Here is a 27,186-nt window from a genome sequence, read left to right as displayed (position 1 = left end):
AGACATCGATGCGGGGAAACGCGGGGAAAAGTATTCTGGTGATCATGCATCACGACGAGGCGTTGCCGTCGGGTGCTTTGAATGCGTTCATAGGAGGCACTGAGGCGGCAAGACACCGAAGTGGGGATTCTGGAACATGTGTATAGGAAACAAACAACTTTTACCAAGTTGGGAAGTTAAAAAGTGAACGACGTCATGTCAAGATCACAGTGATCCTGTATATTCAGTGGCCGCGATCATACACCCGCGGCGGCCCAGTCTCAGCCTCATCTGCTTAGGAGGACGTTCTGTTTCAGCTCGGCCATCATGGGGAGTGTTGGTCTCGTCGCATCAGCCATCCACTACGGATAATGTATCACTCAACCATCGTCATAGAGAAAGACACACATTCTATTATTATTTGGGGGCGTACATATGACACTGAACATATATGTAAGATAATTTTGATGCTACGGGAATCTGTAGCGGGTTGAATTTACCTCGCTGACGAGTTGATCAATAATACGCTAGCTCTAACCCCAATGGTCCTGTTCACTCTCCCAGTCTCAACTTGCATACATAGCCAATGCTCCTAATGTTGTTCTACTAATCTGGGATCGGGGGTATTGGAACGGTTGAAAGCGGATTCAAATAGTGCAGTTCGGATCACTCCTCTACATATACATGAATGATGGTGAGTGAGCCACCACTTGTCAGAATATGTACATGATGAAGGTGTGCTTATCTAGATTCATTAAACCTGCAATATCAGCTTTGTATCAGCTCATGGATGCGTGCGTACACTTATTGCTCGACATGAGCCCTTGGTTCAGCTCGCCGCTCTATCCCAGTGGCTCCTGATTAAAGGCCCCAAGGAGATATCAAACAGCTGGATCCCATGCTGATATTGTGTACATTACTGTTGCGCCCTCACAGTAGTCTGACGCCTACTGTGTGGCTCTTTTAATGCACTTTCTTTCATTACGCGTAAGTTTATTGTACTCTCTCAGTTTTCCGCGGGGGATCGATGCTGAATTTGGTCCTTTAAGCCGCTTTGGAGCGTAAATGGTAGAATTTCAGGTACATTGTGTTTAGGGGTTTCAGGAAATGCGTCTAAACATGCACTGGTTGCAGTCCAACTTCTGCATGGATCGTGTATGTGTTTGGACGTAAACTAACCCCGGTTATGTTATTATGGTTAAGATGACGAATCTTCTACAACACAGCAAGTGGCATTGTCGAGTTGCCGGACGGTAAAATGGACCCTTGTCAGGAACACTGGTCATAAGCAGTGCTCTATAGAGTCGGTAAACCTGCCAGTAACGCGCAAGGAGCTTGATCAAGAAGTCCCCGAGTGTATGTTACGATACCGAAACTCTGGTAGTGGTGAGCCCTAACGTTTATTATATCGGTTGTAATCACGTATAGGGAAGTCGCCCCTACCACGTATTCGCGGCGGCAGGTTCTTGAGATGATGCTATCAGTGTCCCAACTTAAAGCTGCCCTACTAGTATTCACCCTGACATTTGATACAGTGACATGCTTAGAGTTGATTCCCTGCAGGATTCGCCCCTAATTCTTGGGTGTAGTTACTCATCTTCATTGCAGGCCGCTGCTACAGCTCTGTAAGTAGTATCATTCGTTTAGCAGTAGAAAGAAATTTCAATTATATGTTTTGACAGGAAACACATGTTAAATATTAAAAGTTTCTTTTATGTTATTCTCGAGAGTAATTCAATCTCGGTGTGTCTCGTTTATGTCGCAGCGCTTAGAGGGAAACGTGACGATACTTATTACTCAGTAGGTGTTCTGCCAGCCTGAGTCAACGCTACGGTGTGGATATGTGGAGTCAAGATCGATATCTCCTCATATCCCAGCCACGATGAACCTTATCCGTGCGGCTGCGCGAGCCCATCTGCACAAATCACGGACATGAAAATACAATTCAATACATGGCAACCCACGGGTTCAAAATCGGTTCAGCTTTCACCTTTGACGGCCCATTACGCTATAGGTCCTTATCAAAGCCGCATCTCTACGTCTATCTCGCCATCTATGGTCTGGGAATGGATTATGTTCTTCCACCTTCAGTAATCGAGTCGATGCTGCATTGACTTCATAGATCAAAAACACTGCAAAACACGGGGTGGACGCCAGGCATGTCATCATTGTGCGTCTCACTGACGTCCTTAACAGCATCGAATAGAGCCGGATAGGGGTAAACTGTCATTGGCGGTTGATGCTGCTTGATGGGCAGAATCATGATAAGATAGAAGGGACTTCAGCCCACGAGTGCTTGCAAAGGTGTGTCATTGATAATAGTAATACGCGAACACATAAATTTAGCAGTCATATCTGATTTGACGAGAGAGAGCCAGCTATTGTGCATGGATATAAACTTGTTGATACCGGGTCCACCTCACAAGCTGCCTTATGAACTCATGAGAATAACCTACGAACATGATAATGTGGTGGATATTCAAGTTAATTTATTTCACGCTTTCGGTATCGTGGGGGAGAAATAATTGGAGTTTAATGCTAGCATGCACGTTTCAGAACTTGAATTCCTACGATAAATGAGTTGACTACCTTCCAGTTAGTGCCAGCTATAGTGTAGAGCAAGCGCTCGCGCTACGGCTCAGTGTAATTTGGTTAGGATTAGGGTTAAATTGTACGGTGAAATTGAGCGCCAGCATCAAACTCAGCGGTCTTCGATGTTAGCTCGAACTTCAAACTTGAAAAGCTCGAAATTCATCAATGTGGAACCTGCATTTTGGTAGTAGGCGACCACCATACAGTTGACATAGACCTGTGCCATACCATGTTTTTTTCTGCAGAACTACTGTCACAGCGAGATAGTGGATTCGGTCTTTTGTGGTCAGGCTCTTTAGTCCACATTCGGTTTCATGGCTATATGCGTTCTTACTGGAGTGCCTTTCACAATTAGGCTTGCCGCTACTCTTGGGTCGAAGTCTACTTTCAAGAAACTTCCGAGACACTCTGTCATGACTGCAGATATCACACAACTATGCAATCTTATCGCCCAGCCTGCTGAACCTTTAGCTCTCCGATTGTCCAGTAATTTGTTAGTCGGGGCCGCGCGGTAAGTGATGCTTAACGTATCTCAATAAACACTGGCTAATCTCGACTTGCCTAGCGTGTATAAAGGTTTGATATACCTTGAAAACTACAGCTCTGAGATACAGTTGCCTAATTTAACTCAGCCAAAGAAGATATTTTTATGTCTGATGTAACGATTTGCTTCAACTCTCTCAAACGCGTGGTACAAGATTTGTGTTCTTCGAACTCGGCTGAAGCGCAGCTCCAAATGGCGCAACCTACTGTTAGGTCAGATCCTTTCTCGTTGTATTTGGCACTTAGTAACATCTCACTTTAATACCAGGACCTCTGCAGTTACATTAGCCCACGATCCTAAAGACTTTTTCGCCATGGATCTGGACAATATGGTTGTGGTAAGCGAATAGAACACGAATAAGAAAACAAAATCAATAGACCTCATTACTAGAATTGGGACGTGTATTTGGACGTTGGATGTAAGCTCAGTTTTTCCCTGATACTCCATCACTAAGGGTTCATTAATAAAGATGGAACCGGTGCAAATGTGAATACTAAAAACGGTGAATCAGCTGCAGGGAAGAGTGCAACAGGCGCAGGTCGACGACGAGCCGCCAACACAGAGGTGATACGTGCCGATACTCATACCTTAGTCGAAAATCACGACTATTTACTCTCTTCTTCCGCCGACATTTCTTGCGGTCAAGTTGCGCTAGATATTTCCTCTTCTCAGTTTGGAGGTGGCTTTGATTTTGGCGACAGTTTTTTTGGTCCCAATGGAGGTCTAGATCTTGACGGGGAAATTGATGATGAACTTGCTAGACAGCTAGGTACGGGTTGCAATCTAGTACCTGGGAATAATACGAACATGTAAGTCTATAACTACCCTTCTCACCATCTTCTTTTGTCTAATAGATTATCAGGGGAATATCCTATATGGATCCACCTGATTTGGGCTTTCTTCTGGACGACATGGGTCCTCCCTTTACTCAGGAACTTTCGCTACATGCACCATTTCAAAATGATCCGGATGATCACATGGCTATATTGCCTTGCGATCTTCAGTCGTCCATCCAACCTGTTATGGAACGAAGTATTTTCTCATTTACAAAACCCCTTTATCACGTTCCTTATTAGGCTTGGTCACAGGTCAACTTTCACCTTTTAGATATTGCACACCCAAACACGATTCTCTTCATAACGCACAACCTGACGACATTCCTTTTGTTGTTCACACCGTCCCCAAGCAAGCTCCAAACATTAAAAGGCGATTTTGCGCACATATGGATACGAGGATAGAACTGACTGATGATGAATTGAAGGTGCGTACTAGTGAGTCTTAACGTTAAAATGGCCGTCACTGTCATTGGGTTTCAAAATCAGGCTGCACGCTTGCAGTACGTGGAACAACAGATGCTCCAGAGGCGTGCTCTGGTGCAGAGGAAATTTTCTAGGGAACATAGAAGACTCATAGATGATATGTTGTGCGGTGTACCAGGAAACTGTAAGTCTTGGTGCCGACAAAAATCTGGTTCTTAGTCGTGATTGCTATCAAGTGCATACCAAAACATTGGTGGAATTCTGGAAAAATAACTTTATGGCGCAGACAGAAGCACGATCCCCTTTCTGCATTGGAGGTGCTTCATACCATTTATTTTATACCATATCTCTAGATAAACATTCACGCTGCCTTATAGATCCTCGTCTGGAACGCCAGAAATCACGCATTCAGTCTATGACGCCAATCAATAGCCCAAATCGCTTTACAAAGCAAGGAGTATCTCACGTTCCTGGAGATTGGGAGGCAGATGTTCAAATGTACGAGGAAGATGTCAATGGGATGGGAGCAGTTGAGTCTGCGATGAACGCGAGAGGTATGGATTTCCGTCTCGAAGACTGTTCTCTCATCGTAGAACTGTCGAAATTTCAAGAAGCGACCTGGCCTCCCCAAAATATTCGCTCGTCTGAAGTACTACCTTTTTTTTTGCAGTTTTATTTCTAACTAAAATCGTCGGAGGAACCTGGTCAAGCACGTCGAATCTCTCACGCACTCCCAGGAGACGTGAATCAACAATTTTCTCTGAGCTCTGCTTCAAACGAGCTTCCTTGGAACAATGCTGCATATAGCTCTTCTATATCTGGGGCGGTACACAAGCATGGACGCCAGAGTAACGACAAAGTAAATATCGAGCATCAGGACGTCCATATAAGGTTGGGTTCTTTGGGCCGAGAAAGGGAATCGTCGATTCTAAGTCGAACAGAAAATGCTGCATATATGGATATATGCTCTGCCGTCCCAAGGAGCTCCCAACTGAGCACAGATGAAGACTTCGTATTTGATGGTAGTTGGTTTACTGGGATCTATCACTTTCACGTACTGATACATCAGTGTTTAGTTCCTGGTGAACACCCACTATCAGAGCTCAAGTTGCCTGATATGAACAATATTACTTTGGAGAAGGATTCTGTCAATTTCTTACTGTTTGCCTTCATCACCTATATCGCTATTAGCACTAATATCACACCCTCCTTGCAGGTATGCGAAGACGCTGCCTCTTTCTGTTTCAGGTTCCCCTCCTGCGATTCTGTTTGATGTTGCTGTTCCAAAGGCAACAAGCACCGTTCGCGTTGCCGCTGCCGCATTGTACCATTGTCTAGGTTTGTTTCAACTTCGTCCAAGCAGTGCTTCGATTTATATGACATTGACACCATGGTAGTGTTGAATACGAAAGGTCTTATACGTCTACGCCAAGATAGAGCCTATGGCAGAATCATGTTTACCATAAAGTGTTTGTTTCTCGGAGAATGGAGCTAGGGCTCTTATTGATACTTCTTTTTAGCAGCTGAGGACATTTTACTGTAGTGGTCGGATGGGTCCACTTCAAAACTCTATTCATTCTAACCACTGGCATGAGCTGTAAATTTCCGAATGCAGATAGTCATTGATAGTGATAGACTCTAATATTATAATTCATTTTAAAATCTAAGTCTTGCGCACTTAAGTAAAATGCAGTACTTAGCTGTGAGAGCTGTTTGTGAGTTTCACAGTAACCGGTTTTCCAAATGGCGCATATTCTAGTGATTCTAGCGGAAGGTGTTCTCCAGAGCTGTTGAAGAAAGGCGATCTGTCTGCATGAGAGCACTAGATGGAAAAGTAATTAGTGTATAGGCCTAGATCATGATCGTAACATACCCGGTTAGACACGTCATGACATGTCGCACTGTTTTTCATTTTTTTGATGGCATCTAATCAACATTAAGTCCACTTGAGTGACCAGGTCTGCCTGGAGGGCAGTGCAATCATTATGCGTTTTGGTTTCACTGCACTCACTAACACAATCATGGTGATCAAAATGAATACATGGGTGCTTGGAATGGAGATAATTGTCTCCTGGCCTAGTGACAAACCTGGAGGGTTAACATGCACCAATTTGAAGATTTTCTGGCCGCTGTTTAGCCTCTTGACTACTGGACAGGGGAAACTGAGTGAACAAAATTGCTGCTTGCTGCAAACAACAAGCATGATACTTCATCTTCATTTGTTTGCACGTATCCTTATTTCCTGTTTCCAGTGTCCTCAATTGGTCGGGCCTTATATTTATTAGTTCAGTTTGCCTGCTATCACTGTGTCCTTGCCCATCAGTTCCGTTCGAATATGCTGTATAAGAGGAGCCTGGTGATGCAGTTTATGATGAGCACAGCAAAACGTTACGTTACTTATGCGCATACATACATGTCCTTCGTTAGTATTGGCTTCATATCCAACGCCTTCGTTCCCGACCATGATAGGCGCAACTGTAACTATCAATACATCTACCAAACCCGCGGCGTCTGACTTCTGAGAATTCGATAGAAACGACCCTATAACTTTTGCACCCCCTTCCACCATTATGGAACGAGTACCCAAAGCATGTAGCTGTTCAAGCAACGCCGGAATGGATAGATGGCCTGAGAGAAGTAGATTGAGAGACATGAAGAAACCCTTCAGCGGTAATATAAGGAGCCCACCAGTTACAGCGGCAGGGATTTCAAATACACTGGCTCCTGCTTCTTCCAAGGCTCTTTTACGCATTTTCCGTTCAGGCGATCCTGATGACAGCTGTGCACAAAACACCCAAGGTCTCCGACCATTTCCCCCTTTATAGTTCTTCAGCAACTTGCATTCGGTGTCGAGACGGAGATTAGAATCAAGTATCACTGGACGAGGAATGTGATAAAAGCCACTCTGTGATGCCTGCGGTAGCAATCTAACTGTGGGCTCTATAAGCTAGTTAAATAGTGGAGGTTTTGGCCGACCTCACCGTTAAGCTGAGGATTATCGTTTAGAGCAGTACCGATCCCAATCAGAATGACATCATGCATAGTTCTCATCCTATGTTTCGCTAGACATCTAAGTACGTTGAATCGCCCACAGTAGATTGGATGCGCACCAATGTGTCATTATCATGCTTTCTTCCCCACTTAAGCTGAGCTGCTTTCCTCCACTACCTGCAATCTTTCCGTCCAGGGACTGAGCAAAAGTCAATGTAACTTGAGGCCTGTGATTTTGTGCATTCGGAATAAGATCGAGACCTGTTCGACCCAATGCATAGGTCAGAAATGCAGGAGGATGATCTTTCATTGCTGGTTCCTGGTACCGTACCCGGTTTAGGCTGTTCCGAACGGCAGGCTCTTGAACCCATAGGACGTTCCCACGCGTTGAAGTATGTTTTTCTAGGCTTTGTCAGCAACAGAAATGTGCCTGTAGTCACGAGGATGCTTGACCAACTAATATCAGCCACAATATCTTGTCTAAATTCTGAAAGTAGTTCAAATTTTTATCAAAACCTTGTGCAAACCTATAATAATAATTGCAATTTCCATTCCATACAGCTAAATTCATATTGATAGACCAGAAGTTTTAAGGATCACACATGTAGCCTAGAGATTGGACGTGACTCTCGTCACTCCAAGGACTCAGCCACTTGGCTATTCATGCAAACTAGGAATACTCTCATTCATATCTCACTCTAGTTGTAACACTTTACTCTACCAGCTTAGCTCTGAACCAGTATATAAGACCCTCTTGTTCATAGTTAGATGGTAGCATTCCCAGAATTGATAGTAGACTTACCACCATGATATTCTAGTTCGCTTGAGAGCCCTCTCACCAATCTAGCCTCTCGTGTGGCATTCCCCAGTGACCATTACATCTTTTTTCACAACTTAGCCTACAAACTACTCTTCCTCTTCATTGTCTGGCCTTGGACTGATCACCCAAACACCCCGGACAACTAACTTCAAGCAAACAAGAAAATACCAACTGACACTCATCATGAAGGCCCATACAATCCACACCAGTGCAGCTGCCAGATGGTTGTCACTCGGCCTAGAGCCAGTAGCGAGTTGTCACTTTCTTGCCACACTGACAGTTCCCCCTCACAGATAGGTAATCTCCAGGGACCAGGAGTTCCTGGGTCCATATCTGTAAACCATTCAAGCACCACAATAAGAAGTCCTTTGAGTCCTCCTGGATACTGAGGAGGTTCCAATTATCTATGAGACTCTTGTTAGTTCAGCTAGGGTAGGAAATATTAGAAATTTACCACCACATATTGATGTACCACAAAGAACAATACTCAGATGTGGTGTTGAAGATGAGAACTATTGTTAGAAAACCACACACAAAAACAAACTAACACACAATCCTCCCAGATTCCACGGAACTTGTGTATGGGCTTTGCCTCCTAGAACAGTGGAGTGGTCTGGTTTTTTGTGGGGTGGTACGTATGATGATCCTTCAAAGTAAAACCCAGGGATGTATGGGTGTGGGTTTTGAGGAGGAGGGATAGTTGAACTATAGAAGATAGGGGTTTTATGACGAGTATAGACGAGCACTACCTTGCTAATTGCAGCACAAGGTGTTACGCACAAAGTGCTTAACAAAGTCCGAGGGTTCGTCGAGGTTTTGTAAAGAGACTTATCCGAAGACAAGTTCGGGAATGTAGTGCAGAGTTGAGTTCTTCCATAGAGTTAGTCTTCTTCTGAGTAGAAGTCTTAATCTTAAGAGTCTAGCTTTGTAAGCGTAAACTGCATAGAATTGTATTGGAGAATACTACTACTGTTACATGCATATTTATAATGGAAAGAATTGGTGATAGGAGTTAGGTCCTATCTAGGGCAGGTCCGTCTGTTGAGGACTAAGTACTATAATAGGTAATGTGAATGCGAGAAAAATGGGAGTGTATGTGAAGGAAATGAGTCATTGGTCCGATGGTATAACCGATGAGTAAAGAGAAATGAGTAGTCCTTAAATGTCCAATAGAAATTGTAATAGTATCCATTGATAAGCTCCCTTACCCACCCTTCTCCCGACAAAGACAATGTATGGTATGGACATTTATTGTATAGATGCTCAGTGTAAGATATAACCACAAAGCCAGCTGCGTTGGCAGCTGAAATAATATTGTCTTTATCCTGTTGGTGCTGTTTTAAATTGGCCCAAAAATCTGAATTTTGAGTGCTTGCTAATATGTTCATGGATTAAATGGTTGAGTGTTACTTTCTATTTTGGAAGATATGATCTTGCAAATACTTGGTATTCAAACTCTGACTCAAAATCTGGTCTGTAACAGCCCATGTTTGCAAGAAGGCATATACCTGAACAGGCTCTTAGACTAGATCATCACTTAGTACACTAATTTGCACCGGCCGATGTACCCTTCTCATTACACAAATATAGGGTCTTTTCTATACTATGACTTCAACCAGGTCCACACAGGTAGGATTGAAAGACTTGGAAAATAGTAATACATGTATGATGTTAGTGATGTTTTTAGTACCTGATACAAGAGATACTAGGTATTTGCTTCAGTAAAACTAAAATTATATATGTAAAAGTTTCCAAACTCACCTCAGTATCTGATATGAAGACTGAGGTGTCAAGAAAGCGTTGAGTCCAAGTTTCTAAGCTATGGGAATGTCTGATGTCCTATTTTCCCAGCCATCTGGAGGGATGTGGCTGGTGCCAGTGGTGCATAAGGCTCAATCATCAAAAGCTAAGTCCATCATGCAACAATAGTTAGTACTCACAATGATTGAAGAGAACAGATGATGTCTTTGGGTATACCCAATGCATGGAAAGCTTATTTGCACTTACAATATCTATATTTACTCATACTAAGGATTGAGTGTGACATTCTATTGTACCATAGTTAGATTTGCCAGTGGATTTCATGCAAATAGGCCTACAATGTGCTGTAACTGATGTGATGACAAGAACTGTAAATGAAAAGACTCTAAAGGTGTGAGGCAACGATAAACTATAACAAAAACAAAACCTGTCTCCTTCTGCACTTGCAGGGAGTAAGGGGTTCGATAAGCTTGAGGTCGACAGACGCTAGTAAATATAGCGAGTAGAGGACTTTGAGAGGTAAGCTTCAAAGGTTTTCGTTGAGGAGTAAAGCGGGTAAATTCAGTAATAGAAAACTAAGGAGCCATACATGAATAGGTAAGGCTTTATATAGTGAACTGTTCGTTCCTCAGACCGAAAGGAGAATATACAAAAAGTGGTCTGAGGAATCAATCGGCCAATAAGAAAAAGAGAGAACAACTATTGTACGACTTTTAACTTGATTAATCAGCAGTGAGAGATTTGTACTAATAATAGAGGTTTGTTACGCATGTTCAGGAACCGTATCCTCATGATGAGGTACAATCCTGAACAAAGTGTTTATTAGTATATCCAGGCTTTACTGGGGCTTGGAGCTGGTTGGCGAGATGCCTACTACCAGTCCCTACTCAGTGTGCTGGCTGGCTGGAAGCGATACCCAGTCTCTGATCTGTGATATAAAATGGTAACGATGGTTAAGAAAGCCTGTGAGGGCTATGAGAAGTAAAATGGCAAATGATACCTCTAGCCCTAGAGCCAGAGGTGTAATGGGAAAAGTGTTCGAGAACCAAGACATAGCGAAGATAAGAAAATAATAAAATGGTCCTTACAAAAGGAATGTGTAAGTATGTGTTTAACTGTAATAATGATGTTACTATACCTCAGTCTTTCTGGTAAAGGACTGAGGTATCTAAGGTAGGATGAGTGCGCTTTTCTGTATCCTAATTAGGAAGCTTATGTAATGTATCAAAATGTCGGAATAGTTGAATGAAAATGAATAAAAGAATGGAAAATCTATAGTAGTGTCCATGATATGCCAACAGTAACTTGGACTTAGCTTGGTGTAGAAAATGTATTATGTAAGCATACTTCAGAGCTTTGCCCAAAGATTTGTGGCTATTACTATGTTTCACATGGTATTTACATATATTTGGTACATAAAAAGCTTTGTATTCATGTTTTACAGCATTCATTTGCTAAAGTATCCTTCTCCCATGCTTGTTCCCATGCTCTGAGGGTCTGGATCTCCAATACTTGGTATACCATGGCAGTGAAATTTTAGCTCTGGAATTTCTCAAAACCAGTTACTAGTATAGCAAGGTCCAGGTCTGCCCCAGGGGGCCATAATATCTAATACCATAAATTATAAGTAACACTACCCCCCCCCCCCCCCTAATGTTTGCTATGGCTTCAGATTGATGTGGGGTATTAGACTCTTTTCTCAAGGGAAACAGGCCATGTAATGTAATATTAGTCACTGTTTCCACATATGGCACCTCATAACAGACATGGCTAATAGTATCAATCCTGTTTGACTGCTTAGCTGAGACACCCCAACCATGGATGGCCTAGTGTGATAATTGATACTGTAATTATGGGGATTATTATAAAGAGAGCAGGTTGCTATCGCATTCAACTTCCTGACATAATCAGGCATCGATACCAGGCACGGTTACAATCCCTTTCGAGTTGAAAGGCTTCGGTTTCTAACAAGGGTAAACACAAGATACAGCAGTGCTCGGAGTCCTTCGCTCTCCCAGTGAGTCCCACCACCGAAAACCCGTCTCCTCTTTGCAGGAGACCCCAGACCCTTAGATCGCCATATTTTTCTCGACTCAATGTATGCGCCTAATAACATGGCGCATCATTCGCAACAACACCCTCAACAATACGCCACCACCTCCAATGCATTCATGGCGCATCACCCTGGCCCATCTCACGCGCAAAGCCCAGGTACCCCCATGATGAACGTGGGTCAGAACACCGTGGCTCCACTCGTCACAACTTCACAAGGGCTGGTAGCAACGGGGGACTGGACGAAAGATTTAGTGCATTTGGCTAAGACCGCTGAATTAAAGTGAGTATTTTGTGCGGTGTTGAGTCTGTAGGGTTCAAGTTCTATTATATTGTCATATCCTTTCGATGGCTACCCACCCTTATGGGCCACTGGCACCATGGGTAGGGCTATTTGCGTCTCATTCAACAGATCTATTCTCGTAATAGCTGGATTGATATCTTAGCGATGGCAAAGCAGTTGTATTATTGCCACGCACTTAAGGCAGCCATCGTTCCGGTCACTTTCTGATTACTTATTTCCCCCAGGAAACACGCCCTTACGCTTCAGTTGCACACGGCGCATATACTCTCCGCTCATGCTTCTCTTGAGCAGAAAGGCAAGGCTATACAAGATATCAGGGAACAGAAGAATAAGTGCGTATTCGCGATATCTCCATGAGTCACCGGGCTCATCATGTGTTACTCGGATGGATGTTTTTCGGATGCTTCTTGATGCTATCTCATCTTCGGGATGCGAATATAGACTGGAAAGTGAAAGGACTAGGCTACTGAACTGTTTGCGAGAGGTGAGCGATTCCACGGGGTACTGCTCTCGTGTTCTCGTCTGATTTTATTGCTCCCAAGATCAATGAGGATCGTGACAAGGTGTGTGGCGCATACCTTTCCATCTAATATGTGCCTGTATCTATGATTCCTCAGGCCGACCTATTGGAAAATTCTATAACGAGGGAGTAAGTTCCTCGGTCACACGCGGCCATGTGCCTGTCTTACGACTTGCTTTTAGATGTACAGAAATTCGCAATAAAATCGCCACTCTAGAGGAGGGCGAATACGCCGTTGCAAAGCAAGACGTTGATCGCCTGAGACAGGAGCTGGGCCAGCCACCGTTACCCCCTCTACAGGCGACGCTGGACGAGAAGTCTTCCCAGTGAGTCTCGCACCATTTATATGCCGGCTCTCTCCCGGTTTTACTCGGTATCATTCATTGGTGAAATTCCACCATACCACCATCCCGGTGATTCGCGAAGCTGGGAATGGATTCCTCGCCTTCCTTTTCCGTTCTACCCGGCGGCGTCAAGGAATTATATTAAGTTATATCTATAGAAAACTAACACGTTGTGATGATAGGTATTTGAATGAACGCCGTCTCAATGGAGGAGACGCTCAGAAACGCAGTGCCAGTGACATCCCATTAGAGAGCCAATCCAATACAGGAAAGCGACCACGAGGACGACCCAAAGGTAGTAAAAACCGGGGCGGCAAGCCCTCGAGCACCAGCACTAGTGCCGCAGGGGCATCAGGGTGAAAGTCTCTTATGGGTTTTTTTCGTTCTTTTGTACGTTGTTTTTGCGATGCTTGGGTATATTTGGCAGATAGCAGTGTGTACGATCTGCGAGATAGACGCTAGGGTGTATTGAAAGTGCTTGTATGTTGTAGAAACGATTTGAATACCTTGATGTTGATATTTTGATCCATGCGATACAGTACTACCTACTACTATAGCTAGCATTTGGCGCACAGGTACATGGATTGGTCTTATGTGGACTGACAGTGTAGCTGCAGTATCTGTAGTTTGATTGCAATCGTTGGTTGCACAAATAAAACGGGTGACCGATTTCAAATTTCCCGATTCTGGTCAAACTTTCCCTTAGGAAATGCAGATAGGCAACACCTAGACCAAGTTGAGATGGATAATAACTTAGCAAGGCGTTTACTGGATCCTCCAAAACTCCTTGTCCGAACGAACCCGGGGCCGTTACTACCGGTGACTGGGAATGAAGGTTGAGCTTATATAGCGAGAGAAGCGGGAGAAGAATACTTGTTTGAGACATGTACGAGCTTGTGACGAACGTGCTAGCATGCGAGTATTTGCGAGAGACAAGAGCCTGCAAGGTGAGACCCACTTTAGTTTTGTGATGTGTTCACGGTTATCGAGCAAGACTCGATAGTTACAAAGAGACTTCATATGTCAGCTGCAAGGTATCGAATATCGCACAACAATTGCAACACCGAGCGATGAGTCACGACATGTCGCTGTGTCATTCATAGATGAGATAAAAAGACCGGGCAGTGCATTGCCGAGGAAGGGCATTAATCATTGGCCTATCTCGATGCTGACAGAGATCGAAAGAATATCGTCGAGGTTCTGGGAACAAGGCCAGCTGGATCGGCCGTTCTGAATCTGGGCTGTAAAATGATGTGCAGACATAATGCAATTATAGAGCAAATTGGGCGATATTATTAGGAGGATTATGGACTTGGAATCGCTTCCATGCCACAGCCATTGTTAGCCCATCTTCCATCTATCATTTCCTGTGCCACCAGGTGATATTTATCGAAAAGAATAGAGCTGAGATTCACAGGCCAGCTTCTGCTATGATACAGTCAGGCTCAGTGCGACTCCAGCCCCCTCAGGCTGTCATGGATAATACATCAGCAGAATGCAAACCAACCCACTTGATAACATGTCGAATAAGGCAGATAACAAGAAATATAATAAATTAGATGACTGTGCGACGCAGCCGTGGTCATCGCAGTAGTTGACGACGTTCAGTCGGAGAGTACCGGCACAGTCGGCATGAGTGGAATTCCGCTGCGAGTGGCTGCGGGGGTATTGCTGCGGCATGGCCAAGCCGAGATGATCCTCGAAACAGACGCGCAGTGCGCCGGTAGCCGAGCCGAACGCCAACGCGGTGTCCGAGCTGGGTCGGACTCATCGCGAGCGGCTGCGACCCGTTTTGGGACTGACTCTGACTCGGACGCATTCTTCCTTTCTAATCGTCCAATATGCCTTGTCACTCTTACCATTTTGCGACTTGTCCGATTCGGCGCCTGTGGGCATTTATATACAACCATTCCACAGCCATGTCCAACCCGTGTCCATCCCCGCCTCTGCCCAGGCCATCTCACCTACTCTCACTACCTCCAGCCATCCCTTCTAGCTCATCATGGTAGCCCTCATCCAAAACAAGTCTTCCCCAATACACAGTGCCAGTCTTGTCGACCCTGCTCTACACTCACCTGCACTCCTCGAGCTTCTCCAGGTCAAGCTATCTCGTCCAGTCATAGGTATGTCTCTTATCTTCAACACTCGTTCTAGTTCCCATCTAATCGTCGTTTCAGAATATGTTGTTGACTGCGTCGTGGACACCGTCGATTATGCTATCGGTCGTCCCTCATCTTCCAGCAGAGGTCGTTCCCTCTCAAGGCGCCCTGAACACACTGCCTTCACTACTTTCGTATCAAACGTTCTCACTCGCGCTGAAGTCCCATTAGCTGTTGTCTTGGTTTCTCTTGTCTATATCGACAGAGCCAAGCCTCATCTCCAGATTGCCCTCGAGGAATGGGCATGCGAGCGTGTATTTCTCGGTGCCGTAATGGTAGCTAGCAAGGTACGTTTTCTTTTGTTCTCGTCTCGTCTATCTCGTGCTTATCTCTTGTCATTCTGCCAGTACCTTAACGATTCTACTCTCAAGAACGTCCATTGGGCGCTCTGCACAGGCGTATTCGGAAAACGTGATGTTGGTCGCATCGAGCGTGAATTCCTTGACGTCCTTGATTTCGAGCTTGGCGTAACGGAGGATGACGTTCTGAGCCAACATGACGGCCTTTCTGCCGTCGCTCTACCTACACACAACCACCGTCGTGTCTCTTCCAAGCACACCCCACGCACTGCTTCTCGTTCCACACACCATCGTGAAAGCGCACACACCGTCTGCCCTGATTTGGATCCCTCCAGTCCCAAGTCATCCTCTTCGTCCAGCTCTCCATCACCACGCACACCGGAATCCCTTGTATATCCTCCCGAAAGCCTTCCCAAGGCTCACCACAAGGACTTGGAACTTTCGATGCCCACGCATGCGGTACCCGCACCGGTACACTCACATCAGCCGAAAAAGTCGCACCCTTATCCTTCTACACTTGACCTGCTACGTTCTTTCCCTCTTCCCATTTCCCAATCGAATTCTGTATCTTCACATGAACCACACACTCATTATTCACATCTGCTTTCTTATCCATTCACATCGACTCAAAATCCCCTGACTCAAGTGGCCGCGTAAAAATGATCTGTCTCCTTTTCATCTAAATTTATTGTGGTACTGTCGCTATATTTTTGACACAAGTCCCGCATTTTCTATCTTACTCTTCGTCCAAATCATATCCTTCGACTACAATCCTACAAGGATTTGCAATATATACAGCGCATAATTTGTTCATATCACTTTTACATACTGCACCATAGCACTCACAACTCCAAAGAAGAATAACATCATATCACATATTTGTCACGACGCGATGAGTGAGCGAACAGAAGCGACCGAAGAAAATTACTCATAGTGAGCACTGCTTTGTAAGTTTCGCATGCTCCAATCTGCGAGTCATGAAACGTCACCGAATCTCACTGAAGTGAATGGAATAGATGCGTAATAATTTAATAATTTAGCTTCGGTCGGTCGCACCTTCCGATTTCAGTCACACTGCTGACAATTTATTTATGATTTATTTTCCCAACGCGGCAGCGCTCATATGACTGGAGGACGTGTCGTCGATCGTTTCATGCCGTATTGTAGCGTGTCCGTACACGTAGCCCGTCGCATTCCGCAAGGCAACGTACTACAACCCAACATCACGGCAGAACATTCCATGACAGTCTCTTGTCTGTGCCGTCGCATCAGACATGGCCCAATTGCTGTGACTCGTACTCTTAGCCAGCCTGAAGCTTACTCCTATTGATCTGACTCAGCCGCTGCCTCCTTAGTAGACTCTTATTCACGCGGGCGCTCTCTGGCCCGCCTTGGCTTCCGATGACTCGCCCGACGGATTCCATGACCAATACGTCACCCCAGCGTCACTGAAAGCCTCCTTTAGTGACTCGAATCGTAAGACTTGGAAGTGAGCTGATTCACATCGTTCCACTCCAGTGCCTGCCTTGGTGAGACTAGACTCGAATATTTTTTGGGCCAATTTGTCACGCGATAGGAGTCAGCCGTGGGAATCGCACGCGATGATGTTTGGCAAAACCTTTGGAACCAAACAACCACCCCAGACTTCTTTGGCACACTTTGTTGGGTTGTCCCCAAGGAGAAAGACAAAGGGCGTACAACGACATGCCATAACAAGTTTCAAGTGACAAATCGCTGTGCTCGCCAAAGCATTACAAGCCTTTTGTTCGGCGACACAGCTCTTTCGTGATGAAATGATTTCATATGCTTGCTAAGCATCGTCTGATGTGGATTTCCCCAGCTTTTTGTGCGCCTCGGGATGTTGTCAAAACAACATTGTCAGTGATGTCAGCCTTGCTGTGTCATTTGGTTTCGAAGGCAAGGGACAGGTCAGGTACCAGCGCTCGGCTTTACATCCGTTATTGAGCACCTAAATTCATCATCGGTCGCAAATGATCGTCCTCCGCTTTCCTCTCCCCTGCCATGCAAATGTTAGCCGGTGGCTTCAGAAAATATTTATCTTCAATATTTATCTGATGTGACTTTTGATAACAATTGTACCTGTATTCGAGTCCTGTAAGGTACGACACATAATATTGTTTTCAAGATTTTTACGTTTGGGACTAAACACCTTCATCTTCTAAACCGCTAGTCTGGACAGGCTTAGAATGATAGCTCCTCATAGGAGCTATCATAGTCACCAGGCGACCTGGACATATCAGTCAAGCTGTCACTATTTTGGCCTACTCAGGCTGCCAGCGCGCATACATGCAACCTACTAATGTATATCCAACTGTGCCATGGTTCTGAACGCTACGTACCTTCACCGACATACCTAGGCACTGTAACAACAGTCTTCATACGACTTGGAAGTATCAGTCAAACTGCCAATAAGATGGTCAGCATTTGCGGTCATGGCTGCGACCGCGCATATGCCCAGGCCTGGCTTTTTTCCCAGGTGAGTTTCAAGTTGGTGTGTTTAAACTTCCTTTAATTATACGCACCACAGTCTACGTATTAGCACCACTTCAAACTCTGATGCGGCGGCACGCAGATACTATTCGATTTTTGGGCCCTCTCTATCCGTTCTTCAAGCGCATCGCATCTCTCGCACTTCTACTGTTTAAGGATGTCCATCACCCCTGGAATCTCAGATCTCTATCAAGTTCCCCCTTCATCTCAGCGACGGAGCGCCAGTCCTACTTATAGTGCTGTTATTGTTGACGCAGTGGCAATTTTTGGGGTGTCGTATAATGATGGCCTTCTTGGGGAGATTTCATTTCCTCGTGTGGGTCTGTCAATCACTGTTATTGGGAAGGTTACGAGGTGTGGCGACCCCCTGCAGACCTCTCTTCCACGTCGCAATCACAAGTTCTGACAAGGGCATTCCACCAGCGTTACTTTAAACGCTGAATATGGTTCTAGCACCCTTCGATGGCTGGTGGGCCGTCTGCGGACAGAAATGATCGCGGTTGGAATCTGGTTTCCGGCACGCGATGAGGCCGATACGCTTTATAAGGGGATCTCATACCGCACTGTGTCTCTCATAGTCGTTCCTCATCTACACAGCCGATGATCTCGCACAGAGATCGCACTATCGTGCCACAGGCGCGCTCGATCTGATAGTGGCGACCAATATCTCAGTGTTCGGGTCCGACGCATCGACTTGCTCTCTGCGAACGTGATTTCCAAGTTTTGGACGTTGCATGACGAGCTTTCATGGACTCATGCGATTATTGGTTAGGTTCTGGATTTCCGGGCTAGCAGCTAGCTATCTTCTTCCTTTCATCCTGCCATGAAACTCAAGACTGTACCAGCGATGCAATCATCGGCTACTGTGCGCTGTCTCTTTTCTACCATCTGTTTATATATTTTGACCCATCCAACCTGATACAGAATCGCCTATAATTTCCTATTTTTATGAATCTGAGCTTGAGTTTCCACAGTACCAGCGTTTTAGGCTGGTCTATATTAAGACATTCATCAGGCTACGGACAGCAGGGACCAAATTTAACCTGTCACTAATAATATACTGTCTATTGATATGCTACTTAGCAGTTACCGGGCCAGTACTTATCATGATACCGGGGCGTAGCGCATCCCCATTCACCACGCGGTAGTCGAACATGCAATTACGCTCAGCGCATCGGATTTCCCAAGGGGCGGCCCGTTGTATCATCGATGGGCCACTTGGATTCGTGTACGATCGATTCCTCCTTACGGATAATCCCAACTCAGCAGCTTATCAACTGTGACTTCAGGATGGTGAGTTCCAGGTGACGGATGGTAATTTCCCTTCGTCTGGTCACCTTCGTTTAGCATCACGCGATGGCAGTATCAGCAGGGTCTGGAATAGCGTTTGAGATGGTGTACGTGAATATGAATTGCAAACAGGAGCATTTCGTGGTAATCCTACAAGAACAAGCTTACTATTACACCCTTTAAGGTATATATATCTTCGAATAGCCCTCCACGCTGTGGAAATGGTGTGGGTCAGCGTTTGACACTGTTAAACGGTTGACTGTACTTACTTCTGTCGACAGCATGGACATCTGTGTTTGGACGCAGTGGCATGTGTGGCCAAGTTTCCTCGACATTCATCGCATAATGCGAGACATCTGTTGTCACAATGAGTAATTGCTTCAGCTTAGAACACCCAGATACGCACCGGCAAGGCCAGCAGATGATCTGTCGAGCTTCCACTGTACATATAACACAGTTCCTACGAGAATCTGCTTGTGCATCATCTGCCCGGGAGCTGCATGCTGTTCTCGCGGGACCTTGCTGGTCGGATGCGATCTCGGTCCAGTTTTCACCTCTATTATCGATCGACGAGGAGTTAGCAGATGCCCTAGCGACTAGATTGTTGTATCGCCGCCTAGTAAGGGGCGAAAAGGACGCATTTGCCATATGGGCAAGCATAATCGGAGCAGTGGTCTCCGCTATAGAGGAGAAATCTGCGTAGAGGTTGGCAGTCTCGCCTTGGTCCATCTCATCGCCTGCAACGTCTGACGCGGAAGATGGCGTGCCAAACGAGTCTGACCGTGATCTTGGCGGAGGTTCGAAATCCTCTTCGTCATCGCTGATGTCTTCTCCTCTGGCAAAACGTTCAAGCAAAACTTCATCCCTCTGCTCATTATTGTCCTGAATGGGAATCGTCGCATCTTCATCTGTTTCCAAGGCAAAGGGAGGACCATGACGCAGCGAGCGCTCCCGTACCGCATTCCAAAATAACTTCCATAGGCCTTTCAAAAAGCGGCCCACACCTACTCCAAATTTCGCCAGTTCTCGATACCATGCCATGTCGATCCAAAGATCACCATCATTCGATATCGCCTTGATGCTCCTAATTTCATTTGCAAATCCTCTCTTTCTCTTCCTCAGGCTTCCCTTTGCTTCCACGGCTGGCGAGATTGAAGTGACACCGTTACGATTCATTTCGAGAGTTCCGTACTCCATTTGCGGTCTGCCACTGGTCGGCTCCAACGCTGCAACGCCACCGACCTCATTCCCTAAGCCTGCTACGCTTGATGCCTCTAGGCTTGCTGTGCCCAAGCGCAGCAAGGCGATAGAGAAGTCTTCGTCCCATTTTGGAAGGAGGTTTGCATGATGCCCGAATAGGGGGCGCGTGATGGAGCCTTCTGTCAAAATTTGGGTCATGATGTCGAGGAATATAGCGAGTAGCGTGACTGAAACCAATATTGATTCGAAAAGACATGGCATGTAGTTGAGAAGAGGATACGATGATTCTGAAAACCAAAGGACAGCATGAAAATGTGTGAGCGAGAGTATTGATATAATTGATGACGGAACGAGTCTTTGGTGTGACCACCGTCGCCTAATACCGATGAAATGAACCATTGCAAGCTATGTGATTCGTTAGTTTCAGATTAGCTGTAGCTGTAGACGAGAGTAGTACCTACTTGAAATAGTGGCAAGATGATGGTGAATATAACGTGTTTGTCTGGACGAGAAGTCATTCCCTCCAATTTGAGGTCATGAGTCAGGGGCGATGAATATATATGGAGGAGAAATGCATATCCAAACTATATGAGAGGATATTAGCGTTATGACTAAACAAGATATCGCGATACCGACGAGATTGAATGGTGAAGCGCGACTGGTTCCACCTTCTAGGCCACGTGTTATTGCCTCAACACACAAAGCCCCACAAACAGAGCAGAACGTGAACCAGCATAGATCTTCCATTTCTCTTTGCGCAATCCATTGAGTAGCTCCTTCAAACCAACTTGAGCTTTCGGGAGGAAGGTAATCAGACATATGGATTAATGTTATTGTCCACATGAAGAGTGCCTTGCTGATGAAATAGAGGGATGGTAAGCGAAAGATAAGACGACATATTGACGAGGAGAAGTCTAAGGGAAAGATCGAGTGATAAATCGAGCGCAAGACGGATTGATGATGCCGCTGATGATGGGGGGGACGATGCTGGGGTGGGACCACTATATTCTGGATTCGGTGCAGAATAAAGGTCTTGGAAAGCGTATAAATAAGGCGATAAACTTACAGAGATAAGTCACTTACCATTGCAATCAAACCGACGATATAACCAGACATTAGGAAGCCCCATGGACCCGGCAAGGGTGCAAAAATAGGGGGAGGGATGGTGTGAGCTACGTTAGAGCCAGGATGACCAAATTCATGCCGTTGGAGTTCGAGAACAGACTTTGCATCCTGGTTGAGAAAACCATCGATTCTCCGCATACGGGAAAGGAGGCTAGAAGGGAAAGTGAGGAGAGAGCCTATCTTTGAGGCAAGATAAGCAGATCCACGGGGACTGTCCTTGCCAGAGACGGATGCATTGGCCGCCATGGTCAACAGCGAACCCATAGCAATTGTTGTGGTTCAGGACAGAAACAGCTTGCAGGCTTTTTGTCAGAAGGTGTGCTGGAGGCAGCCCTCAACGTGAAGTAAATGAACCACCTGTAATCCCGCCGCCATTAATATCCCAGCCACAAGGATCTGAAGACGTCAAGATAAGCAAGTCCAAAAGGAGTTATCTTTGTCAGCTCGCTTCTTAACATGTTCGCTCAGCGCTCAGCCACAAAACATTCGCGGATTTCGTATTCTTCAAATTTTGAACCGAATATCCTGCAGCCGTCCAATGCTTGCCATTGCCCAGCTCAGTGCGAAAAGACTGCGTTTACCTAGGAGCTGGTCTTACAGGTTGCATGATGCCCAGCGTATACACAGCATCACCACATCTCGCTTGGACCCGACCATTCGTGACTTCGCGTCTTCTTTGGCCGCGAAACAGCCGTGCTTTTCATTACCCTCACAAAGCGTGCGCGTGCTCTCTGAACCTGCTGATTTCTATCGAAGTCTCCTAGTAAGTACATCAGAACCGAACTCCTTCCACTTCGAAAATACCCATTGGCCTTCAGAACATCATTCTCCGAGCCCGGAAACGAATATTCCTGTCCTCTTTGTACATTGGATCTTCAGAAAATGAGCTTGTGCGCGAATCCATCGTGTTTTTTGCGTGCGCTTCACTTAATGACATCTAGATAGACACTCTAGACTTGGCACTGTCGAGAAATCCAGACCTTCATGTCTATCTCACACTGGATTACAACAGGTCCACTCGTCCAGGACCCTCCTCTCCAATTCTCTCTCTCTTGCCTCTACTGCGCCAGTATCAAGATAGGATACACATCTCTCTTTTCCGCAGTCCCAAGCTGAAAGGTGTTATGGCGGAAATGGTGCCCCCGCGATTCAACGAAGGGTGGGGAACATGGCATGCTAAAATTTATGGGGCTGATGACGAGGTCATCATAAGTGGGTGAGTCGGTACGTTGGTTTCCAAAACGTTTCAATATGCGGACTATAGCCTTGCCAAGCGCAAACCTCAACAAGTCTTACTTTACGGATCGACAAGATCGCTACTTCCATTTCTCGGCCCAACCTGCTTTGACAAACTATTGTTTCTCGTTCCTACGAACAATCTCAAACTTTTCTTATCGATTGCTTCCTTCAAATACTACAAATGGACATTCTCTTGAATGGCTTAACCGTGACATAGGACCGTGGAATTTCCAGTCGAAAGCTGAAAGCGCTCTGAAAAAGCTTCAGTATTCTAACTTGTCTGCTTCACTTTGCTCGCCAGAGCTCAAAGGCGCCTCCGGTAACGATGTTTTACTATTTCCCGTCATACAGGCGGGTCAGTTCAACATTCGTGAGGAAGAACAAAGTCTATCGCTACTCTTTGAACATCTCAATTCTCAACGATGTATTGAATCCAGTAACCCATCCATGGACCTAACAAGCGGTTACTTCGGTTTGTACAAACCTTATCAGGATTTAGTGCTCAACTCATCTATTGGATGCGATATTATTGCCGCAAGCCCAAAGGTGAACGAACAAGCATGGTTTCAATTTCCGCGCATGTCACTGAAGATATATCTAGGCAAATGGATTTTATGGCTCAGGTGGACTCTCGGGACTAATTCCAGAAGGATACACGCTTTTGGAACAGCGGTTCATGAGAGCTGCACGAGCCGCAGGGAGAATATCATCGACGGGAAAATCACTTAATAACGATGTACGGTTGAAGGAGTGGGAGAAAGACGGATGGACTTATCACGCAAAAGGTAGGTTCTATGATTGTGTGCGCTTTCCTCGTTCCCGACCTCCGCAATCTCCTTAGGCATTTGGTTATCTCCGTCACCCGATACCACCCCAGTGCTCACACTTTTCGGCTCCACGAATCTCAACTCACGCTCATCTCATCTGGACACTGAGCTATCTTTCATCATGATGACCTCCTCAGAGGCCTTGAGACACACGCTTCGCCAAGAGGTAGTAGGATTGAGGCATTGGGCAGTCCCCTGGAAAGGTGATGAAAGGAAAGTTCGCTGGAGGACGAAGGCTATTGTGGGTCTTGTAGGAGGTATGCTATAACGTATGTCTAGTTTCTGCGTATTTCGATATCACGCTAGAATATACATTTGCTCCACTCACATACCAACAATAAACTGGTATCACTTAGTTTGTAATTAGCTGTGCTCGTTATCCAGTATCGTGGCCAGTGGTTTTTCGTCCATCCATCTGCGGACATTTAATTTCCTTCTGGCATAGACTCCCCTTCAGCGTATTTAGAAAGATTCTCCTTGTCTGCCTTCACTTTCTTTGTTGAATTATTACCGCTGGCACTATCAATGTACTCAAACTTCCGTGAATCCAAAGTAAACGTGATAGGTCCCTGCATGCCAAGGAAACAGTGAAGTCAGTGCACTGAGAACAGGTCAAATACAGGTGCATGTAACACATACTTCGTTAGTTAAACTGACATCCATCATAGCTCCAAATTGACCGTCTAAGACGATTAAGTAGCCGCGAGTATTCAGTGCTATATTAACTCACCTTTTATCTTGTCAGGGACGTAGCGTTGTCGCATTCTTTCTAAAAACGTGGAATAGAGCTGCCGCGACAGATCTGTAGACTTGAAAAATAGTGATCTTGAATCAGATACGGATTCTAGGAGTCGTGGGATCTGTGAGAAGAGATCTACGTACCATGGCACGGTGAAAATCCGGTTTGTTCCCCTTTGTGGTGTTGGCCATTAGTGTGAACTGAGATACGCATAGAATTTCTCCTTGTATGTCCTTGACACTGGCTTTCCACATGGCACTATTTGCATCTGAGAAAACACGTAGTGACAAACTGAAAAAAGAGTGGAACGCAGATCAGCGTGATACTGATATTATGATAACTATCATTTACATCTTATTGGACAGTGTTTCAACATCAGTAAGAGTATCATCTATCTTGATCCGACAATTCCTCAATCAGACATGAGGACGCCCATGTACGAGCAAGCAACCGTTTACTGAACGCACCGGTGCCAATGCCAACGAGGACCATCAGACCTCGAGAAATCTGGGAAATTACTTCATTGTTGACTGTGGGCTTTCGTTATTCCTCCAAATCATGATGTTCATTAAGAAGCTCCTTTACCTGTCACAGAAGCAGATGCAACGCGTTGAACGACTGCTCGCATTTGAGCGTTATTGATATGAAAGTCTTTATGATCGTGCCAGTGCACACTGGGGACACGGAACGGGACGTTGAAGGAGCGGCTATCAAAATTCAAACGGTCCAGTTTTCGGCATCCGCCAGTCATATGCCTCAGCCTGAAGTTCAGCTTACAGTATCCGTAATGAAGGCTATGTTTTGCACAACGCAAGTCCCACACAAAGGTGCATATCCAGTCAGCAAGGACCGCCTTATCAAGCATCTTTGACACCATGCAACTTCTGGGCTACCTGAAGCCAGACATATGGCTAGAGATATCTCTGTATCTTCCTGTTCGTGACATCTTGAACTTGGAGAGGGTGCGTGCCGCTATCGTGCTCATTAATATGTTTCTGCTGAGCTTCCTTTATGCGTCGAATAGACATGTAAACTTCTAAACGATCTTATGAATGAGCGCTTTGTCTGGGATCATGCATACCGCGATATCCTATCAATCGCTCCTTTGGCACGTTGTCGGGTTGGCGTAGATTTACCTACCATGTCGTCTGCGGAGCTCAGGAAACGCGTCATAACTGCAGCTCGCCTGGAACGTAGTTGTTGCTCTGATCTCATAGTTCCTCGTACAATTAGGAGGTTTCCCTATCTCCCAGGGGTGCGCACTATCCAACTAATACCTGGGGGGCAGTTTGTCGTTCTTCTTGGCTTCAAGGGGTTGTTGCATCTGCATACTATCGATTCTCATGAACCCATATGTACAGAGAGTAGTCTCCAATATGGAGGTCGGGGACGTAGCATGAGACAACGAATGTCTCTTGCTTTCGATTCTGAACACAACGTTCTAATTTTGGTTAGTATCATCATGTTGAATGTGGGGTGAGTCTTTTATCTCCCTTCTGGGTAGTATACCGGTGAATAATCATATGACCTAGGTCGCCTGAATCACATTACACTAAACTTGGAATGTTCCGTCTCAACATGCAAAACCATTCTTTCGAGAAGATATTGATCGTCGACATACCTCACAACTCTGTCTCAGACACTTGCGTTTTGTCTGCATCAGGAAACTTGTGGGCTGCAATCCCGGATTTATTAGCCGGTTCCGTGCATATCCGTAGCACTTCCGATTCAAATCACCAAGGGCTTGTTATTGATGTTAACTCTGAGTTACTAGGTCCCGAATTATACGTGAGTATGGTGGCTTGAAATCCCAGCAAAAATATTTATCCCTATATTACTTTGTTGCAGCGTCGTGTATATTTTCTTTCTGAGCGTTCTATGCTAGTTTTCAATCCAAATGCTGTAGCCATATCCGATATTCCAGACCCAGCAACTAAATTCTCGCATGGTACTACACCTATCCCGACCAATCCTATTTGGCAGCAGCCTCTTCCTTCACCATGCCCATCTCACCGAATGTACCGTAACCCTATCAGTCCCATAATTTGGAACTCTTCAACGGGTCGCCACGAGGGGCCGCTCGTTATATACTTTGGAGACCATATGCAAATTATCGACAGCGGCGATCGGGACTATTCATCACTGGACGATTCGTGCATCCGAAAATACGAGATAAAATGGAAAGGACTCAACCACGCATGGCATCTAAATGCAACTCTGAGCTCTCGCCGCGCATTTTGGCTCGGTGCAGATGGCCTGCAAGCGTGCATTTTCCCGTATGACTATCGCGGACACAACGGACACATGCGGCTGGGATCTAACCCGCCCTATTTAAGTTCTGCACGAGTGGTTCCTGTCGACCTTAGTAATATACCCGTAGAGGATGTCTGTGAGGCTTCCTGGGATGAGTGTTCTAGCAGACTTTGCCTTCTGCTTCAAATGGGGTATTCTAGTGAAGTCGTTACTCTTGATTTATAATCTCATAGGTATGCAACTTTTGTCTTTCTACGTGAACTTGTTTATAAGTCCCTATCAGTACATACCATGTCCTCAAATCACAATCACGTGGTCTTGACAATCACAACGGAGTGACATTAGAAAATGTAAAAGCTGCCTACCGGCTTTAACGCA

General features: G+C 45.5%; 10 protein-coding genes across 10 annotated transcripts; 7 read left to right on the top strand and 3 right to left on the bottom strand.

Moving 5' to 3' along the window:
• Positions 1–1,473: 1,473 nt before the first annotated feature.
• SERLADRAFT_476196 (uncharacterized protein) lies at positions 1,474–2,412 on the top strand (the record flags this gene model as incomplete). The annotated part of the gene is made up of 3 exons (XM_007322144.1): positions 1,474–1,604; positions 1,662–1,705; positions 1,780–2,412. The coding sequence occupies 3 exons, from the start codon at positions 1,519–1,521 to the stop codon at positions 1,863–1,865; spliced, it is 216 nt and encodes a 71-aa protein (XP_007322206.1).
• A 473-nt stretch (positions 2,413–2,885) lies between these two features.
• Positions 2,886–5,869, top strand: SERLADRAFT_441616 (uncharacterized protein; the record flags this gene model as incomplete). Its single annotated transcript, XM_007322143.1, has 15 exons — positions 2,886–3,082; positions 3,137–3,147; positions 3,204–3,327; positions 3,383–3,452; positions 3,506–3,533; positions 3,570–3,924; positions 3,978–4,147; positions 4,204–4,376; positions 4,438–4,558; positions 4,611–4,691; positions 4,752–5,023; positions 5,072–5,396; positions 5,451–5,535; positions 5,591–5,712; positions 5,772–5,869. The coding sequence occupies 15 exons, from the start codon at positions 2,886–2,888 to the stop codon at positions 5,867–5,869; spliced, it is 2,232 nt and encodes a 743-aa protein (XP_007322205.1).
• Positions 5,828–7,698, bottom strand: SERLADRAFT_476194 (uncharacterized protein; the record flags this gene model as incomplete). Its single annotated transcript, XM_007322142.1, has 8 exons — positions 5,828–6,012; positions 6,071–6,196; positions 6,248–6,384; positions 6,463–6,727; positions 6,788–7,002; positions 7,063–7,305; positions 7,356–7,426; positions 7,485–7,698. The coding sequence occupies 5 exons, from the start codon at positions 7,673–7,675 to the stop codon at positions 6,656–6,658; spliced, it is 792 nt and encodes a 263-aa protein (XP_007322204.1).
• Positions 7,699–11,954: 4,256 nt separating this feature from the next.
• Positions 11,955–14,519, top strand: SERLADRAFT_476188 (uncharacterized protein; the record flags this gene model as incomplete). Its single annotated transcript, XM_007322141.1, has 8 exons — positions 11,955–12,281; positions 12,527–12,634; positions 12,744–12,786; positions 12,845–12,865; positions 12,920–12,951; positions 13,005–13,148; positions 13,349–14,113; positions 14,170–14,519. The coding sequence occupies 7 exons, from the start codon at positions 12,043–12,045 to the stop codon at positions 13,524–13,526; spliced, it is 765 nt and encodes a 254-aa protein (XP_007322203.1).
• A 577-nt stretch (positions 14,520–15,096) lies between these two features.
• SERLADRAFT_476186 (uncharacterized protein) lies at positions 15,097–16,507 on the top strand (the record flags this gene model as incomplete). Its single annotated transcript, XM_007322140.1, has 3 exons — positions 15,097–15,289; positions 15,344–15,612; positions 15,673–16,507. 3 exons carry the CDS (start codon positions 15,169–15,171, stop codon positions 16,279–16,281), a joined length of 999 nt encoding a protein of 332 aa, XP_007322202.1.
• A 1,203-nt stretch (positions 16,508–17,710) lies between these two features.
• On the top strand, positions 17,711–18,266 carry SERLADRAFT_398780 (uncharacterized protein; the record flags this gene model as incomplete). Its single annotated transcript, XM_007322139.1, has 3 exons — positions 17,711–17,744; positions 17,816–18,121; positions 18,173–18,266. The coding sequence occupies 2 exons, from the start codon at positions 17,945–17,947 to the stop codon at positions 18,182–18,184; spliced, it is 189 nt and encodes a 62-aa protein (XP_007322201.1).
• An 895-nt stretch (positions 18,267–19,161) lies between these two features.
• SERLADRAFT_357875 (uncharacterized protein) lies at positions 19,162–21,930 on the bottom strand (the record flags this gene model as incomplete). Its single annotated transcript, XM_007322138.1, has 6 exons — positions 19,162–19,638; positions 19,695–19,781; positions 19,832–21,030; positions 21,087–21,209; positions 21,262–21,657; positions 21,709–21,930. 6 exons carry the CDS (start codon positions 21,886–21,888, stop codon positions 19,605–19,607), a joined length of 2,019 nt encoding a protein of 672 aa, XP_007322200.1.
• A 304-nt stretch (positions 21,931–22,234) lies between these two features.
• SERLADRAFT_357874 (uncharacterized protein) lies at positions 22,235–24,143 on the top strand (the record flags this gene model as incomplete). Its single annotated transcript, XM_007322137.1, has 6 exons — positions 22,235–22,513; positions 22,569–22,640; positions 22,692–22,966; positions 23,025–23,535; positions 23,591–23,774; positions 23,831–24,143. 6 exons carry the CDS (start codon positions 22,289–22,291, stop codon positions 24,082–24,084), a joined length of 1,521 nt encoding a protein of 506 aa, XP_007322199.1.
• Positions 24,094–25,221, bottom strand: SERLADRAFT_452373 (uncharacterized protein; the record flags this gene model as incomplete). Its single annotated transcript, XM_007322136.1, has 7 exons — positions 24,094–24,385; positions 24,456–24,499; positions 24,547–24,625; positions 24,699–24,846; positions 24,907–24,946; positions 25,023–25,085; positions 25,141–25,221. 7 exons carry the CDS (start codon positions 25,181–25,183, stop codon positions 24,242–24,244), a joined length of 561 nt encoding a protein of 186 aa, XP_007322198.1.
• A 518-nt stretch (positions 25,222–25,739) lies between these two features.
• SERLADRAFT_476178 (uncharacterized protein) lies at positions 25,740–27,135 on the top strand (the record flags this gene model as incomplete). The annotated part of the gene is made up of 4 exons (XM_007322135.1): positions 25,740–26,031; positions 26,088–26,343; positions 26,404–27,041; positions 27,092–27,135. The coding sequence occupies 3 exons, from the start codon at positions 25,952–25,954 to the stop codon at positions 27,031–27,033; spliced, it is 966 nt and encodes a 321-aa protein (XP_007322197.1).
• Positions 27,136–27,186: the final 51 nt, after the last annotated feature.

The sequence above is a fragment of the Serpula lacrymans genome, assembly GCF_000218685.1.
Source record: "Serpula lacrymans var. lacrymans S7.9 unplaced genomic scaffold SERLAscaffold_12, whole genome shotgun sequence".
In the NCBI taxonomy this organism is placed as follows: Eukaryota; Fungi; Basidiomycota; class Agaricomycetes; order Boletales; family Serpulaceae; genus Serpula; species Serpula lacrymans.
This window is presented reverse-complemented; position numbering and strand designations above follow the sequence as displayed.